The sequence below is a fragment of the Nanorana parkeri genome, unplaced genomic scaffold (genome assembly GCF_000935625.1).
Source record: "Nanorana parkeri isolate BGI_ZX_2015 unplaced genomic scaffold, ASM93562v1 scaffold1477, whole genome shotgun sequence".
NCBI lineage: Eukaryota > Metazoa > Chordata > Amphibia > Anura > Dicroglossidae > Nanorana > Nanorana parkeri.
In genome coordinates, this window is record NW_017307745.1 from 1 (window position 1) to 16,767 (window position 16,767).

At 43.7% G+C, this 16,767-nt stretch overlaps 1 protein-coding gene across 1 annotated transcript in view; it reads left to right on the top strand.

Moving 5' to 3' along the window:
- Positions 1–10,615: 10,615 nt before the first annotated feature.
- Positions 10,616–16,767, top strand: part of LOC108798451 (oxysterol-binding protein 2-like) — a 199,984-nt gene continuing 193,832 nt past the window's right edge. Inside the window, exon 1 of the mRNA XM_018570208.1 lies at positions 10,616–10,823. Coding sequence (XP_018425710.1) covers positions 10,681–10,823 — 143 coding nt within the window. The 5' untranslated portion in view covers positions 10,616–10,680. The remainder of the gene's footprint in view (positions 10,824–16,767) is intronic.

A 16,767-nucleotide genomic window follows, 5' to 3' on the forward strand; every position in this document is an offset into this window, starting at 1 on the left:
TATGCATCTCATATTCTATGCCCCGTTGGGGCGGCACAATTCAGATGTTGTGCCAGAGCTGTATGTGCCTATCTTTTGAGCCTGCTCCACCATCCTAAACATAAACTCTTGTGCAATCTTCAGGTAAAGCACTAGAATTTATAGCTGAGTTTTTGAAATCCATAAAACTGCAATAAAAGAGATGTGGAGGTGTTGACTATAACAAGAAAGTACATTCAAGCTTTTAATTAAAAGTTTTGAAAATGACACAGTAAAGAATCTGCCTGCTGTAGGCAACACCTCTGTTTTTCCTTTCCTGCACTATTTCCTGCATATTGACTATACACATATCAATTTTCAGGCAACCCAAACCACCATCAACCAGCTTTCAGTTGCAAAATAAACAAATAAATAAATTCAAACAATTGCCAACAGTATCTATTAATGTGACACTACACTCAGGAGTTAAATGCATTGAAGTACCTGAACTATTAATAAAAAAGTATCTTATTTGTGTAGATTCTCAGATCATCTCTGAATTGGTGCCGACACTGTCCTTTCTTCTGGAGGGTGGCTACTTTTGTTCCCCATGTCCCTGTGTGTGTGCTGTAAAGTAGCCACTGCTCCAAAATCACTCCCATGATGGACTACAATCTCACATTTAGCTTACTAATTTGTATTGAGATTGTAGTCCATCACTGGAGTGAGCTTGGAGCGGTGACTACTTTACAACACACACACGGACCATGGGGAACAAAAGTAGCCACTCTCCAGAAGGAAGGACAGTGTCAGCACCAATTCAGAGATGATTTGAGGATCTACAGTTGATATGATATATTTTTGGTAAAAGTTAAGGTACTTTAATTCATTCTTAGGATTTAACTCCTCAGTTTCATGTTAGAGTGTGAAGTGATCAAAAATGTTCTTTAGATGTTCAATAACATTAGAGAATACCCCTGTGATGGTCTGTTTCTCTCGGTAATACTGCAGAATAACTATAGTGTTCTTGGGTGTCTGTTATCAATAAAATGTACTTCAACCATCTACCAGACATCTTCTTATAAAGTAATGTCAATCCAGTTGAAACACTGTACAATTATACACCAAAAACACAGGTTTCTTGATTCTTTCAGTTTACTTAGTGGAGCTGAAAGACCTACACAGACTCTGATGCCCAAAAGTCATATTACCAGAGCAATCATGCATGATAATGTATGTCAAGAGAGAATGCTTCAACTGAAGGTAATTACTTTTACATAAAATGAAAGAAACCCGTCAAGAGAAAAACATGGAGGCTTCCATTGCCGATATCTCCTTCTGATAATGCCAGTAGCCAGGCTGTCATTCTTTATGGTCATGTACTGCATTGCATCCACACACACACCTGGGGCTTGAAAAGACAGCAGGGATGGCAGTCACCAGGCAGCAATATAGTAGAAACTCTGCCCCTGATGTCTTTAAAATATAAAAAGTTAGGTCTGGAAATATATGGACAGAATCTTCATAATTATGGCTCACTAAGCCACCACAATGGATTTGAAATGAAAAAAACAAACGGATTGCAGTTGAAGTGAAGATTTACATCTTCAAGGGGTTGAATCATATCATATGAAACGTTGAGGAATTGCAACCATTTTCATAAACAGTCCCCTTATTTCAGGGGCTCTAATGTAAATGGACAAATTAACACAATCATAAACAAAATGTTAATTTTTAATACTTATCTTGAGAATCCTCTGCAGGCAATGACTGTTTATAGTCTGAAATGAATGGACATTAACAAATGTTAGGTTTCCTCCCTTGTGATGCTTTGCCAGGCCTTTATTGCAGCTGTCTTCAGTTATTGTTTGTTCCTGGGTATTTCTGCCTTAAGTTTTGTCTTCAGCGCCTGAAATGCATGCTTGATCGCGTTAAGATCAGGCCATTTCAGAACATTCCACTTGTTTGCCTTAAAAAACTCCTGGGTTGCTTTCGCAGTATGTTTTGGGTCGTTGTCCATCTGTAATGTGAAGTGCCGTCCAATCAACTTTACTGAATTTGTCTGAATCTAAACAGACAATATATCCCTATACACTTCAGAATTCATCAGACTGCTTCTGTCTTATGTCACATCATCAATAAACACTAGTGACCCAGTGCTGTTGGAAGCCATGCATGCCCATGCCATCACACTGCCTGCACTGTTTTACAGATGATGTGGCAAGCTTCGGATCATGAGCTGTTCCAAGCCTTCTCCATACTTTTTTCTTCCCATCATTCTGGTACAGGTTGATCTTAGTTCCGTCTGTCCAAAGAATGCGGTTCCAGAACTGGGCTGACTTTTTTAGATATTTTTTTGGCAAAGTTTAATCTGGCCTTTCTATTCTTGAGGCTTATGGTTTGCACCTTGTGGTGACCCTCTGTCTTTGCTCTTGTGAAGTCTTCTCTTTATGGTAGACTTGGATAATGATATGCCTACCTCCTGGAGAGTGTTCTTCACTTGGCAGGATGTTGTGAAGGGGTTTTCCTTTACCATGGAAAGGATCCTACAATCATCCACCACTGTTGTTTTATGTGGATGGGCAAGCCTTTTTGTGTTGAAGAGCTCACCAGAAAGTACCAAACTGTTGATTTTGGCCACTCCTAATGTTCCTGCTATCTTTCTGATGGATTTATTTATTAATTTTTGCAGCCTAAGGAAGGCCTGTTTCACTTGCATTGAGAGTTCCTCTGAACGCATGTTGTGGGTGTACAGCAACAGCTTCCAAATGCAAAACCTGGAATCAACTCCAGACCTTTTACCTGCTTAACTGATGATGAAATAATGAAGGCATAGCACACACTTGTCCATGAAACAGCTTTTGAGTCAATTTTCCAATTACTTTTGGTTCCTTGAAAAAGAGGGGCTACATATTAAAGAGCTGTAATTCCTAAACCCTTCCTCCAATTTGGATGTGTATACCCTCAACTTAAATCTGAGGGACTGCACTTTAACCCCAGAATCTTTATTTAACTCTAACTTGATTTTATGTTTGGTAAACAACCAAAATAACAAAAGTTGTGTCAGTGTTCCATTATTTTCAGACCTAACTATATCTTCCAAGTATAAGGGTGAGGAATGCAATGAAAATAATTCTAAAGGTACAGTTATACTTTAAAAAAAAAAAAAAGTGTACCTGTAAAAGTTTACATTTAACTAGGTTTCAAACACGCCAAAACCTTCAACACTGGTAGTACCAAGTGCAGTCTACTTTCTGATAGTTTTGGCTCATGTATGAAGTTAGAGGATCTTTTAGTAAAAACATTTTCCCTGATGTGATGAAGCCACTATTTGTACCCTTGTCCGGCATTAAGGAAAGAGAGTGCTTAGCAGGAATGGGTGGAGATCACACAGAGCAAATTCAAACACATTCACAAAATATGTTAATGGAATGTTGCTTTAAAATAATCAGTGGAGCGCTAATAAACTTAGAAGAATGACGAGTCATATGAAGTAAATGTACTCCGATCAGCTATAACATTATGACCACTGAGATGTGAAGTGAATAACATTGATTATCTCGTTACCATGGTACCTGGAAGTGGCTGAGATAAATTAGGCAGAAAGTGAACATTTTGTCCCTAAAATGTATATGTTGGAAGAAGAAAAAATGGGCAAGTTTAAGGATTTGAGTGACTTTGATAAGGGCCAAATTGTGATGACTAGATGACTGGGCCATAGCAATTCCAAAAATGCAGCTCTTGTTCCCTGTTTGCAGTGTTCCGGACCTACCAAAGGTGGTCCAAAAAAGCCAGTGAACTGGTGACAGGGTCATGGGCAGCCAGGGCTCACTGATGCATGTGAGGAGCGAAGGATGGCCCAAGTAGAGGGATCCAATAGAAGAGCTACTGTAGCTCAAATTGCTGAAAACGTTCATACTGGTTCTAATAGAAAGGTGCCTGAACACACAGTACACAGCAGTTTGTTGCGTATAGGGCTGCATGGTTGCAGGCTGCTCAGGGTGCGCATGCTGACCCATGTCCACTGCCAAAAGCACCTACAATGGGCACATGAGCATCAGAACTGGACCACGGAGCAAAGAAGGTGGCCTGGTCTGATGAAGCATGTGTTCTTTTACATCATGTGGATGGCAAGGTGCATGTGTCCCTTACCTGGGGAAGAGACAGCACCTGGATGCACTATGGGAAGAAGGCAAGCTGGGAGAGGCAGGGTGATGCTTTGGGCAATGTTCTGCTGGGAAACCTTGCCATTCATGTGGATGTTACTATGACAAATACCACCTACCTAAACATTGTTACTGACACCCCTTCATGGAAACGGTATTCTCTGATGGCAGTGTCCTTTTTTTCAGGAGAATAATGCGCCCTGCCACACTGAAAAAATGATTCAAGAATGGTTTGAGGGACACAATAACGAGTTTGAGGTATTGACTTGGCCTCCAAATTCTCCAGATCTTAATCTAATCGAGCATCTTTGGGATGTGCTGGAAAAACAAATGCGATCCATGGGAGGCCCCACTGCACAACTTACAGGACCTAAAAGATCTGCTACTGATGGCTTGGTGCCACATAACACGGAATACCTTCAGAGGTCTAGTGGAGTCCATGCCTTGATGGGTCAGGGCTGTTTTGGCAGCAAAAGGGGACGGGTGGTCATAATGTTATGGCTGATTAGTGTATATGGTTCAATAAACCTTTGTGTTAGATCTTCCTGATAGCCTGGGTTATGTTGTTCTTTTCAGCTGGAAAGTGCAGAAAGTTTTAATCCTGTGCCTCACAGTAGAGGTCCATGCCAACTTGTGTGTACCTCTACTAAGAAATCCATGTACAGAAGACAAGCAAAGAAAGCTAAAATGGCATAAGCCTCAATACACTGTTGTTGGCTGCCACCCCATTTTTATTTCAGGCTCTTTTAAGTTCTACTATATGTTAGCAGTTATTTATGTCAATCTGGCTTTGTACCAATAAGGAAAATATGATAACTTAAATAAGGATTGTGAACGTCCAGTTATGTTGTATCTGTGTTTTTCAGGTTAACCAAATAGAACGTTTGAAAATTAGATCTTTTCACATTCATGAACATCTAAAGAAAATGTTTCTGAATAATTTAAACAAAAAGAGCACTTCCTGGGAAAAAGAACATGAGGCTTTTGTGAAACGTCTTCAACTTAAGAAAAAAGGAAAAGGTGCTAGTTCTGTTACACTACCACCAACATCCCAACAGCCTCCACTGCCCAGGAAGTAAGGCACTCCTGTCACAGGTTCCCGAGGATTACAACACTGAATGGAAACAAATAAAACATCACCCCCAAGTGGAAAACTTGACACTCGGCAGCCTCCACAATAAAACTGCTTATGTGCGTTACGTCTGTACCACTGATTTGTACCACTATGCTGTATGGTGAAATGTCTGCTGTGCATACCGTTTGTCTCACCACATTTTAGTAGTTATTACTTAATTAACTTTTAAGATTTACCACATCTGTAGGGGAACACAGTCCATTCCTAAAGAGGCAGTTTATTCAAAGATTTAGAAAGACTTCTTTGTGCTAAAATTATAAATTTCACAAAATTCGCAAAGCAAATTATGTTTTAAGCATTTAAAAATCAAATTATTCCTGTTAGGCTACCCGTTTTGAAGTGACAAAGTTGCTAAAATAAAAGTGCCAATACACCTGTTCCCTATCTGCACTCATTGATGTCTCCCGCCAACCCCAACATCACTATTGTGTCCTGTGTCTATGGAATGCAGCTGGGGGACCAGAAGTGCAATTTTCTGAAGAGATATTAGTTGGCAGATCCTCTTTTTTACAACAGCATTTGGTGACTGCAGCAGCAGGAGCGGTAAGTATTTACTAGCTTCTTTACAGAGAACAGGTTTACTAGCACATTCAAATAAAAGGTTGAGTATTCTGCGCTACGAAACAGACCCCAAGGGGGAGATTTCACAGAGAGTAAGGGTTAACCGCAAGCTGCTGAAAGCACATTCATTCACTGCAAGGGTTAACTGCTTGTTAAGTCTAGGGGTGCAGGCATAAGGTTCTCTCCATCTGTGCGACCGCTCAACTGAAGCCTCTTCTCTAAGACATTCTTTGCCACGGTCGCACAATCATTTCTTCGACGTACAATGCAGGGTGATGATGTTGAGGGGCCGCCCACCGCCCGAAGGGTCAGAGAGAAGAGGAGAGCATCAAAGTAAGGGTTAAGGTAAATAATATCTCCTCTTGTTGTACACCATAGACCTAACATGCATGTAACCCTTGCAGTACAGGGGAGGAAGGGAGTGCCCACTGCAAGGGTATTTTTGTCTTCAGCCCAGAGGTGGGCCTTATTTTGTCAAACATGGAACATCTGGACTACATAATACCGAACTGCCCACTACAAAGAAAACAGCACTATTCAAATAAGGAGACCATGGGCCATTAATTCAATGGACACCTCGAGGAGGACAAGACTTCTTAAGGGGAAACTTGCAGTAATGTGCAAGGTGCCCTTAACATACCAGGGTCCTTTCCCCATCACCATTAGCAGCTTAAAAAACAACAACACAGAGGGCAATTAGGTATCCCATTCACCCAGTTTCCATACTACAGGGGCTAATGTCACCATTCTTGAAATGAAATCCTGAGTACCCAAACTATCACAAAATGTTGCTGCAGCACAGTGCAACAGCTTCTTCTTGTAAGATTTTGGAAACTAAGCTTTCCTTGGCATCTGGTCAGAAGCAGTGTGACATTACCCTCATCTAGGCACCTTGGGCAGACGCCGGAGATGAGGTAAGCATATTGAATTACTTTTTTCCCCTATTCTTGATGAGAGAGGGGACCCCAATGAATAAATCAGGACAGGTAAGGGACAGCTATTAAGTTTTTAAAATTTCCAGTGGAGCGTGCTCGAAAACGAATCCGCTGTGAACAAAAAAAGTGAATCGTGAAATCACAACACACAAAAACGTGCACATGGGTGCTTGGTCCTTCTCCGAAAAGAAGGGGCCACAATTTCCCGACACCCCGGGGGGGAAGGCTCCTGACAGGGGCTAGGAATACTTTGGTCCACCAACCCGAAGGCCGACGGACCCCGATCCTCTGGGCACCTGCCGAAATAGGTCCCACAAGTACTGGGTTGGGGGGATCTCCCGAAGAGAAACCCCCCACAAGTGGGAGAGGACAGAGGGCCCCATAAGGGTCACAGAATCTCCTCCCTACGTCAGGAATGAGCCCCGAAGGTACCCGCACCCTCAGCATCTGTGGGTAAAATTTAAAAATAAAAAAGTGTGCCAACCGTGCAATAAATAAATCTAAAGTGCCAGTGCACCACGCTAACAGGCCTTAGGGGCCGTAGTGCAAAAATATTGCCCCAGACTAGCCATAAGGCCTGTCCAAGAGGCGTTGTGCAGAAAATGCAAGAAGTGCCGTGACCTTGTGTCAGTGAATCAGTGCTGGGGTCCCACACCCAGTGTGATTCTCTGGCACCCCTGGAACGCCACCTCCAGGGGGCACAGCACCACGGGCCTCTGCCGCCCCCCAAACCCTCCGGCCAGACCAAGCGAGCACCTGCTCCATCAGGAGGCTGTATAGCAGGCTGTGCCCCCTCTGACAAGAAGCAGCCCAGCACAAACCTTCACTCCAGCGAGTACTAAGTAACCATCCCCCCCGAAAAGGACAGTTCTTTTCCCCACCGGAAACTGATAAGAACAGATACTACACTTGATCTTAGCCAATTAAGTGTGATATACACTGCTGTAGAGCTGTTCACCATAGTTTTCTGCCACTCAGTGAGGTTTTATGCTTGCACATCACTTAGATGCCGCCAAATCTAAGGGGGCTGATTGTAGAGACTGAATAAACTGACCATACCCCAAAAATAACTAGACAGGACAAATCTACACACGTCTTTGATATCAGCTTGGAGACGCTGAGTCAATGTCACATCAGTGTTCCAATTAGATGGCTAAATGAGGTTCAATGGGTCAAGCAACATTTCGTGCTTGAAGAATTTCTCCAACAGGAACAAACTTTTTTTTAAACATGCAAATATGTCCAGGTTAAGGGCTAGTTCACAACAAGCGTGGAGCAGATGCAGAGCAGAGCAGTTACAGAACGAATCAAAACTGCATCCAATGTATTCCAATGTTATTTTGGGCTCTAGTTCACACCGCAGCGTTCAGTTCCAGAGCATGTAAAAAAACTGCAGCAAGCCTTATTTTTCCTGCTCTGGAACGCATGCAAATGCCCTGGAACGCACTGGAAGCCCATTTTAGGCTAAAAAACAAAACCCGCGGCAGAACACACTGCACTGTGTGTGCAGAAACTCATGCAGATCTGGTCTGCATTTGGTGTGAACAAGCCCTAAAGTGTGTACATATAACCAAAACTTTTTTCTAGTTTTGGATAGAGAATTAGAAACCTGCCACGCTATGTACTTGTGTCTGTGTCCTACATGGGTAGATTTACCCTTCCTGTTTGTTTTGGGGCTCACTGAGGCAAATACAATGTGGACACTTGTCTTTTGACAATTGTCTAAAGGTGCCCATACACTGCACGATTCTCGTATGAGAATCGCTGGAAATCCTGCGATCGTACGATAATCGTGCAGTGTATGGAAGGCGTGCGACCGTTTCTACTGTACGGTCGCACGTCTTCCGTCGAACAAGCAGGCTTGAAAACCCGACGAGAATTGTCGCAAGTTAGTGGCCTGCTTGTTCGACAACTGCCGAACGCGCACACTGCACGTTTGCAGTGATCGGAAGCCCGCCCCTCATTGCGGTCATCGGAAGCCCGCCCCTCAGCGGAGTGGGCTTTCGATGATCGCAAGTATGATCTGCCTGTCCAAGATGGACAGATCATACGAGCTTTTAATAAGCTTACGACCAGCGCAAGACAAAAGTCTTGCGCTGGTCGTAAGGTGTATGGGCACCTTTAGAATCCTGCATCTGTGAGACAGGAAGTTAAGGAAAATCTCCACAATCAGACATGAGTTTTAACCCTCACTACTCTATCCAAAGCGAATGCAGTGTCTGGTTTATTTCCCCCCTAACATGGTCATTAACCTGTATGTATAGCCAAATCTTTCATTTAGGGTTTGGATCCAGTAGATAAGAGCGGTTGGCAACTCTCTTAGGAAGACACATTTCTTGTCTGAACTCTCTAGTCCAGGGGTAGGCAACCTTGGCTCTACAGCTGTGCTGAAACTACAAATTCCATCATGCTTCTGCCTCTGGGAGTCATGCCTGTGGCTTGCAATGCCTTATGGGGTTTGTAGTTTCAGCACAGCTGGAGAGCCAAGGTTGCCTACCCCTGGTCTTGTCTGTCAAGGATGCCCCCACTTTCCAAAGATCAAATGGCCAAGGTGAGATCATCAACAATGCCATGGGGCGCAAGAGCATTCATCTCCCCCAGTCTAGCAAAGCCAAGAACCTTCTGCCCAACAGTGTGACTCTGGAGCAGATCAGGTGGCTACTAAATGCCTAAGGCCTTGTTCACACCAAGCGCGGAGCAGGTGCAGAGCACTTACAGACCGGATCAAAACTGCGTCCAATGTATTCCAATTGTATTTTTTGCTCCAGTTCACATCGCAGCATTCAGTTCCAGAGCAGGTGAAAAAACTGCAGCAAGCCCTATTTTACCTGCTCTGGAACGCATGCAAACCAAAATTTTTAACCAAAACGCACCAAAAACGCAGCACAACCCACTGCACTGCGTGTGCAGAAACCTGAGCGGATCTGCTCTGCATTTGGTGTGAACAAGGCCTTAATGTCCTCATTGTTCCCGTTCTGTCAGTTGCAATACCTAGCAGTTCCGGGCACAGCACAGATCCTCCCAGCACAGGTGTACGAGAATCTTGGATCAGATCGTCTCCTCATCTGAACCAGTCCTTCATTTAATTACATCGGTCATAATGAGCTTTCAGGGAAGAAATATATGCTCAATCTACCCATTTAGGTTTGCACCAACCCCGAACTTATCACTAGTCACCTGTTAACAGGATCTGTGAATGTGATGACTACAAGTCCCATCTCCTACCTTGACAGAGGGACTTGCAATGGAGCACGAGTGCGGTGACCTCCATTGATTACCTCCTCCAGCCCCATAACAGAAGATCTTTACCTCTGTGCCTGGAAGAAGAGTCTGCAGGAGCCTGAACATTGCACCCGCCATCCACTGATCACAGTTGCAATGCATAATGTTTTGTATTAACGTTGGGGCAATTGTTACATTTTTGCAAAACATGGACTGAGCCTTTAAGGCCACACAATACTGACAAGAAGTAACTAAAACTAAGACAGTGATTTGAAGACTCGTCCTGATGAGACCGCTTAATACAACTAACATCAGTGATCCTCTCTTCTTCCTTATGGCAGGGTGTAGCTGCGGAGAGACCCGTTAGGAAACAACCAAGCCTTACACGGTGACCTTTCACCTTCAGGCGAGACCACCCACCGTCGCCCACTGCTACTCACCACATCACGTTACAACTCCCCTTCTTCCCGCGAGGGCACAGCCGCCAGCGGGGGACAAGTCACGTGACACCGTGTTTATTTTGATGCCGTACCTCTGGCAGTCACGTGCTGAGGAGGCGTGTCGTGTGGCCGTGTCCCCGCCCACTCAGGAGCTGGTCTATAGGGAGAGCGGCCGCTCCTCCTGGCTCCAGCGGGCTGGTGTGTTTGCTCTGCGCTGTCTCTACTACCCGTAGATCATCCCGGAGGGCCCTGGGCTCAGAGACATGAGTAATTCAGGATCAGCCCTCCAGGGCACACCCGCCGCCCCCGACACCTATAAAGGCTGGCTCTTCAAATGGACGAACTACCTGAAGGGCTATCAGAGGCGCTGGTTCGTGCTGAGCAATGGTCTGCTGTCCTACTACAGGTAAAGGAGGCGGCGACTGCTCGTTGTGTCAGAGATCAGTCAGATCCCCGATCATTGATGTGTTGGGATAAGTGTCTGTCTGGGTCCCGAGTGCTGATAGGTGGGCAGGCAATGCTTTGGGAGGGCACAGATGACCGGGGAGCATGGCATTAGATGGCAGAAGGTCACTGCTATGGTCACAGCTGGACAGGGAGGGTTTATTGTGACAACAGGTGAGTGATGCTTGATGTGGTGACATTTGTACTGTGAGCATCCCCAGAGGTGACAGCTATGCTGTGAGCATCCCCAGAGGTGACAGCTGTGCCGTGAGCATCCCCAGAGGCGACAGCTGTGCCGTGAGCATCCCCAGAGGCGACAGCTGTGCCGTGAGCATCCCCAGAGGCGACAGCTGTGCCGTGAGCATCCCCAGAGGCGACAGCCGTGCCGTGAGCATCCCCAGAGGCGACAGCCGTGCCGTGAGCATCCCCAGAGGCGACAGCCGTGCCGTGAGCTTCCCCAGAGGCGACAGCTGTGCCGTGAGCTTCCCCAGAGGCGACAGCTGTGCCGTGAGTTTCCCCAGAGGCGACAGCTGTGCCGTGAGCTTCCCCAGAGGTGACAGCTGTACCGTGAGCATCATCGCAGGTGACATCTGTGTTTTTGAAATGGTCCATGAGCTTGTAGATGGCATGGTTAATCCAAGAGGTGAACAGGCTGCTTGACAATCCCTTGTACAATCAGGTGCTTTTGAAGGGGTAGACAAACATCTGGTATGGTGGCAAGAGGGTAGCCAACAGATGACGAGGTGAGAAGGATGGAAGCAAAGTCTGGTGACATGACTGGGAGGGGGAGCAGTGCATGTTGGGGTCACAGATGGGTAGGTAGTTTCACTGAAGAATATAGCTTAATGTCAGGAAATGTTTCATGAGCTAATTTTTAGGTGTGTTTAATCATAAGTAAATCTAAACAAAATAATCATTATAAATGCGATCCCTTGTTACTGCTGAAGAACGGAAACCGCTGTAAAGACCATACCTTTTTGGCAAGATTTAGCAGATGGCAGCTGAATGTATATACAGCAGCTAGTGGGCTGGTGCAATAGCCAGCCTGCTATTGGCCATTTCAAATTGCAATAGCAGGCTGGCTATTGCACCCACCCACTGCTTGCTGTGCCCTCCTCCCAGCATGGAGCATAGAGCTAGGGGATCCAACCAACTAATCGATAAGGAGAATAGTTGGCAACTATTCTCCTTATCGATTCGTTGGTTGCAGCCCTAGTTCTCAGTTGTTCTAACTACTGTATATAGAAAGAAAAAACAGAAAAAAACCTAGAAGTTATGTTCAATTGTGAGTTTAACTGACAGACCACGAAGATCAGTAAATGTTCTTATCAATAAAATTGAATTAACAATACGTAATGGACACAATGTCAGATTGTCTTCTGCAAATGTTACTATTGGTTACATTAGTTTATATAACTGAAGATATTAGCATGATTTAATGAGATGCATCCCAGTTACATCCCCAATGGGTGGATATGAAGATATAAATCATCCAATAGAAATTGATTGATTAGCACAGCAGCAAAATAGTTAGTTGTCCAAAACCAAAAATATATACCTAAAATTTGTGTCCTCCAATACCGGTCACCTCAAAAACTCGGTCTGTTTTGAGGTGCTTAAAGGAGAACTATGGGGCAACCTTTGTTGCCCATAGTTCTCCTCAGGGTCACAGGAGTGCATATACTGTGCTGTGATGACCCAAAACTCAGCATATAGCGGGAAATACTGTCAAGATCCACCCAACTGGCTGATTGGCAGCTGGCTCTGCCTCTGTAGAGGCAGAGCCAGCTATGCCCGCCCCCTCCTTTTGTGCGTCCTTCCAGGATCGAGAGGTGAGCGAACACCGGTATGTGTTCGCTCACGTGCCGATCCACTGAGCCGACCTGTGACAGTCTCATTGTCACAGGTCGGCTAGAACTATGAGGATGAGTGAAAAGCACTCGCCTCATAGTTCTCCTTTTAAACCTAGTCTGGTTTCGAACTTGTGCTACTTTTCCGTTTTTACAGGAAACCATAAGACTTTTTGATACATTTCGAAAGTTGAAATGGAGGTGAGTAAAGCAAAATTAAAGATGGAGGTAACAATAAAAAGGTAATTAATTGTTTTTTTTTAAACTTAAAAAAATTAGTTGTTATAGACAAGATAGCGGGATTTCATATTTTGTGGGCGTAGAAAATTAATTTTCTACCTCATTTCCCCCTGTAGTTCATTATTTGAACTAGTAAAAACCGAGAAGGGTCCAATCCAACCTTCCTCTCACCACCTAGTGCTTTATCAGGTCTTGTAGGTTCAACAAAGTCCTCCTTTGGTAGGGCAAATATTCCCAGTAGACTTTAGTAAGATGAAGCAAGTCTTCAGGTCCTCACTCCCTCATGGTGAGGTGCTTTTATAACGCTCGTACAATCCCCAGCCTGTGAGAATCATGGCATCAGTGTTTTGATGAAATCCTGGCACCTATACCCTCCCAAGCCTGGAAAGGACAGAAGTATGATGAAGAAAAGGCATAGTGCCTTAAACAACTTTTGTAGACAATTTGGGACAGTGAGGCCTTGTCATTCCTGCACCTGCTTAGATGGTTGACGTTAGTTTAATTCAGCCCTGTATCACAATATACACGTTTCATAAATTGTTATATTGGCGGGGTATGGGCTTGTCCACACTACAATTTCTGCATTCAGTGTGAGTTCTGCTTGAGTATCTCCATGCTTTGCTAATGCGTTTGTAATGTGTGACAGTTTATATTGCTTTTTTAAAGCACTGGTACTGAACATAGTGGTGTGGATTTTAATAAAACATTGTCTTAACTGTGCATGCCTTTTTGTAATGCGTTTTTAGAAACAAACCTGAATGCATCTGGTGTGTGGAAGCCCTAATGGTTACTGCAGAGTTGGATAGGAAATGTACATGATCTGCAGGTAATGTGAGGAGTTGTGTACTATATATGTCTTTTAAGCTATATTTGAACATCGTGTGGCTTTTTTATCTAAAGGTTGTTTTTATACTGCTATCGGCACGGTATTCTGAAGTACTGAGTAAACAGAAAAAGTACAGCGCTAAAACCCTCTCCGTGATATACACTCAAAGTGCATTTAAAGTGCAACACATGTGCAAACATATAGTAAATACATAATTATAGACAAAATCACATCATATAAATAATCAAAACCTCAACATGAGGAACACTGAAAGTGCTAATACGTGAAAAAATATAAAAATAAAGTGATTGTAAACAAAAAGTGATCCTAAAACTCAATTGGTATAAACCCACCGTATAAAATAGTAGCAAAAAGTATTCCCCAAGTTGTGTAAACCACAACTTGTTTCAATGTGATGAAAAGTTTCTTTTTTTGTCCTTTTGTAAATTCCCAACAAGAAGGGAATTAAGTGAAGATGAAAAAAGGAGCAAAGTATGTTTTCTTTCCAGGTGCTATAAAAATCCAAGTGTAACTAATACGTTTTCCAGATCGGTACTTCCTTAGGCCCCATTCACACCTAGGCGTATTGTAATATGCGCGTCTGTGGTAAAAAGTCGCGCGACCCCAAAGGCTACTTGGCTGTATCCCAATGGAAAACGCCCTACAAAACGGGCCAAAGTAGTCCCGGGACCTTTTCAGGCGTGGGCAATTTTGTAGGGCGTTAGGGACGGGCGGAAATACGCCAAGGTGGGAACGAGGGCATTGACTACAATGCAATTTATATTTTTGACCGTTTTGTAGAGCGTTCGTCGAGCGTAGAACGCCCTACAAAACGGTCAGGTGTGAACAAGGCCTAAGATAGGAAAAGTTTCACGTACCTCGAACCCGTTAGGATCCCATATTTTACTTCAATAAGAACCATAAAGGAAAAGAGCGGAGATGCTCATGGTGTAAAATCACACTGACAGCATGAAAGAAGGGAATAGTCTTCACCAGGGTCAGCCACCTTCCACCAGTGACCTTGACATGAGCAACTTGTGGTCCTTATTGGAGTTGAATATGGGATCCTAACGGGTTGGAGGTACGTGAGGACGTGGAACTTTTCCTATCTTAGCGTGTCTGGCTGTTGCTCTACAGTCCTACTTTGTGGTGAGTGCAGACCCTGGAGGGGGATCTTTCCTGCTGAACACACTAAGGAAGTACCGATCTGGAAAACGTATTAGTTACACTGGGATTTTTATAGCACCTGGAAAGAAAACATACTTTGTTCCTTTTTTCATCTTCACTTAATTCCTTTCTTGTTGGGAATTTACAAAGGACAAAAAAAGAAACTTTTCATCACATTGAAACAAGTTGTGGTTTACTTTGGGGAATACTTTTTGCTACAATTTTTTTATACGGTGGGATTATACCAATTGAGTTTTAGGATCACTTTTTACACAGTCACTTTATTTTTGTATTTGTTCACATATTGGCACTTTCAGTGTTCCTCATGTTGAGGTTTTGATTATTTATATGATGTGATTTGTCTATAATTATGTATTTACTATATGTTTGCACATGAGTGTATATCACAGAGAGGCTTTTAGCGCTGTACCTTTTCTGTTCACTGACTAAGGCTTTACCACCTGAGTTTAGCAGCTTTTAGCTAGTCCGTTTTTTCCAGCTATTTTTATTCCATTAGCGCAGATTTTTTTATCATACATTCTGAAGTAGTGACCTGCATAACTTAACGTACATAAGTTTTACTATACTCCCCATAGTTCTGGGCAGAATTCTTCATTTCTATACAAGTTATAGTCATGTTTGTTATTTATCCAGCCCCTTCCTGCCTGATGGTGCTTTACAGTGCAGGTTTTGGGGAGCTTGGGTATGCAGAGTAGTTATAAGCTGGCATTCTGACATTCAGTTGTTTGGGAAGACATGTATAGCTAGAGTGCAGAGCATAAGTCCCATATGACATTGGGGGCAGAAATCTTCTATGTACATGCAAGAGTCTGCTGTCTGATGGTCCTTGCGTGTCGCACTTCTGCATTCATAATGTAGCTTGTGGGTTAGCACTGTTTCTGCTTTGAGGACAGATATATTGCATGCAGATGCCTTTGCTCATCAATGGGGCTGGGATCTGACTGATGCCCCCCCCCACCCCCTTTTCTTCTCATCCCAAAGGTGGTTCGATAGTTCATCAAAGATAAAGTGAAGGTCACTTTCTTTGCACTCTTTTGTCCTAATGAGGGCACGATTGGCAAGTCTTTGCAGACTGATCATTTTCCCCTCGACTGAATCGTCCGGAAAAAAGCAATCTGTTTTGCCAGGGCCCATATCTGCATCTTCGGCATGGCTACTGGAAGGGAAATCCTATCTAGTAGGAAAACTTACCACTATGGCCATTTACAGCATAATGTGGAAAAGAGTTTCCCTTTGGGACTATAATAGTGTTTGGTTTTTTTTCCGAACCCATTATCCCTACAGTGCTCAACTCCCTGCAGGAAGGGGCGGATAGGAGTCTGTCCTGTAGCACCTTGGACGTTCAGACGGCAGCCTTTCCCTCCTTTTTGGCTATGGAATTATCAGACTATTTCCATATTAAAATATTTCTGCTCTTCCCCTCCTTTTTGGATACTGAGTTATCAGAATATTCCCTCCTTAAGAGATTTCTGCTCTCCATTTCCAGAAGCAAACTGCCCGTTAGGAATTTCACCTCATAGGACCTCTTTATGGCTCCGCAAGAATTTCTGCTCCCTCCTTTGGAAACCGTATTCAGACAAAATTCTGACTCTCAATATTGTTCTATTACTCTACCTTATGTCAACCAGAGAGTTGGTGAAACCCCGATGGATCGGGAAAGACCTTAACCACCCATACACTAAAAAAGACAGTTTAAAAACAACACAAAAAATTCCGTCTGTACAAGGTTTAGACCATGTGGGCAGGTGGGATGGCTAACATGGATAATAAATTGGACATTGATGACCTGACCTAAACCAGTG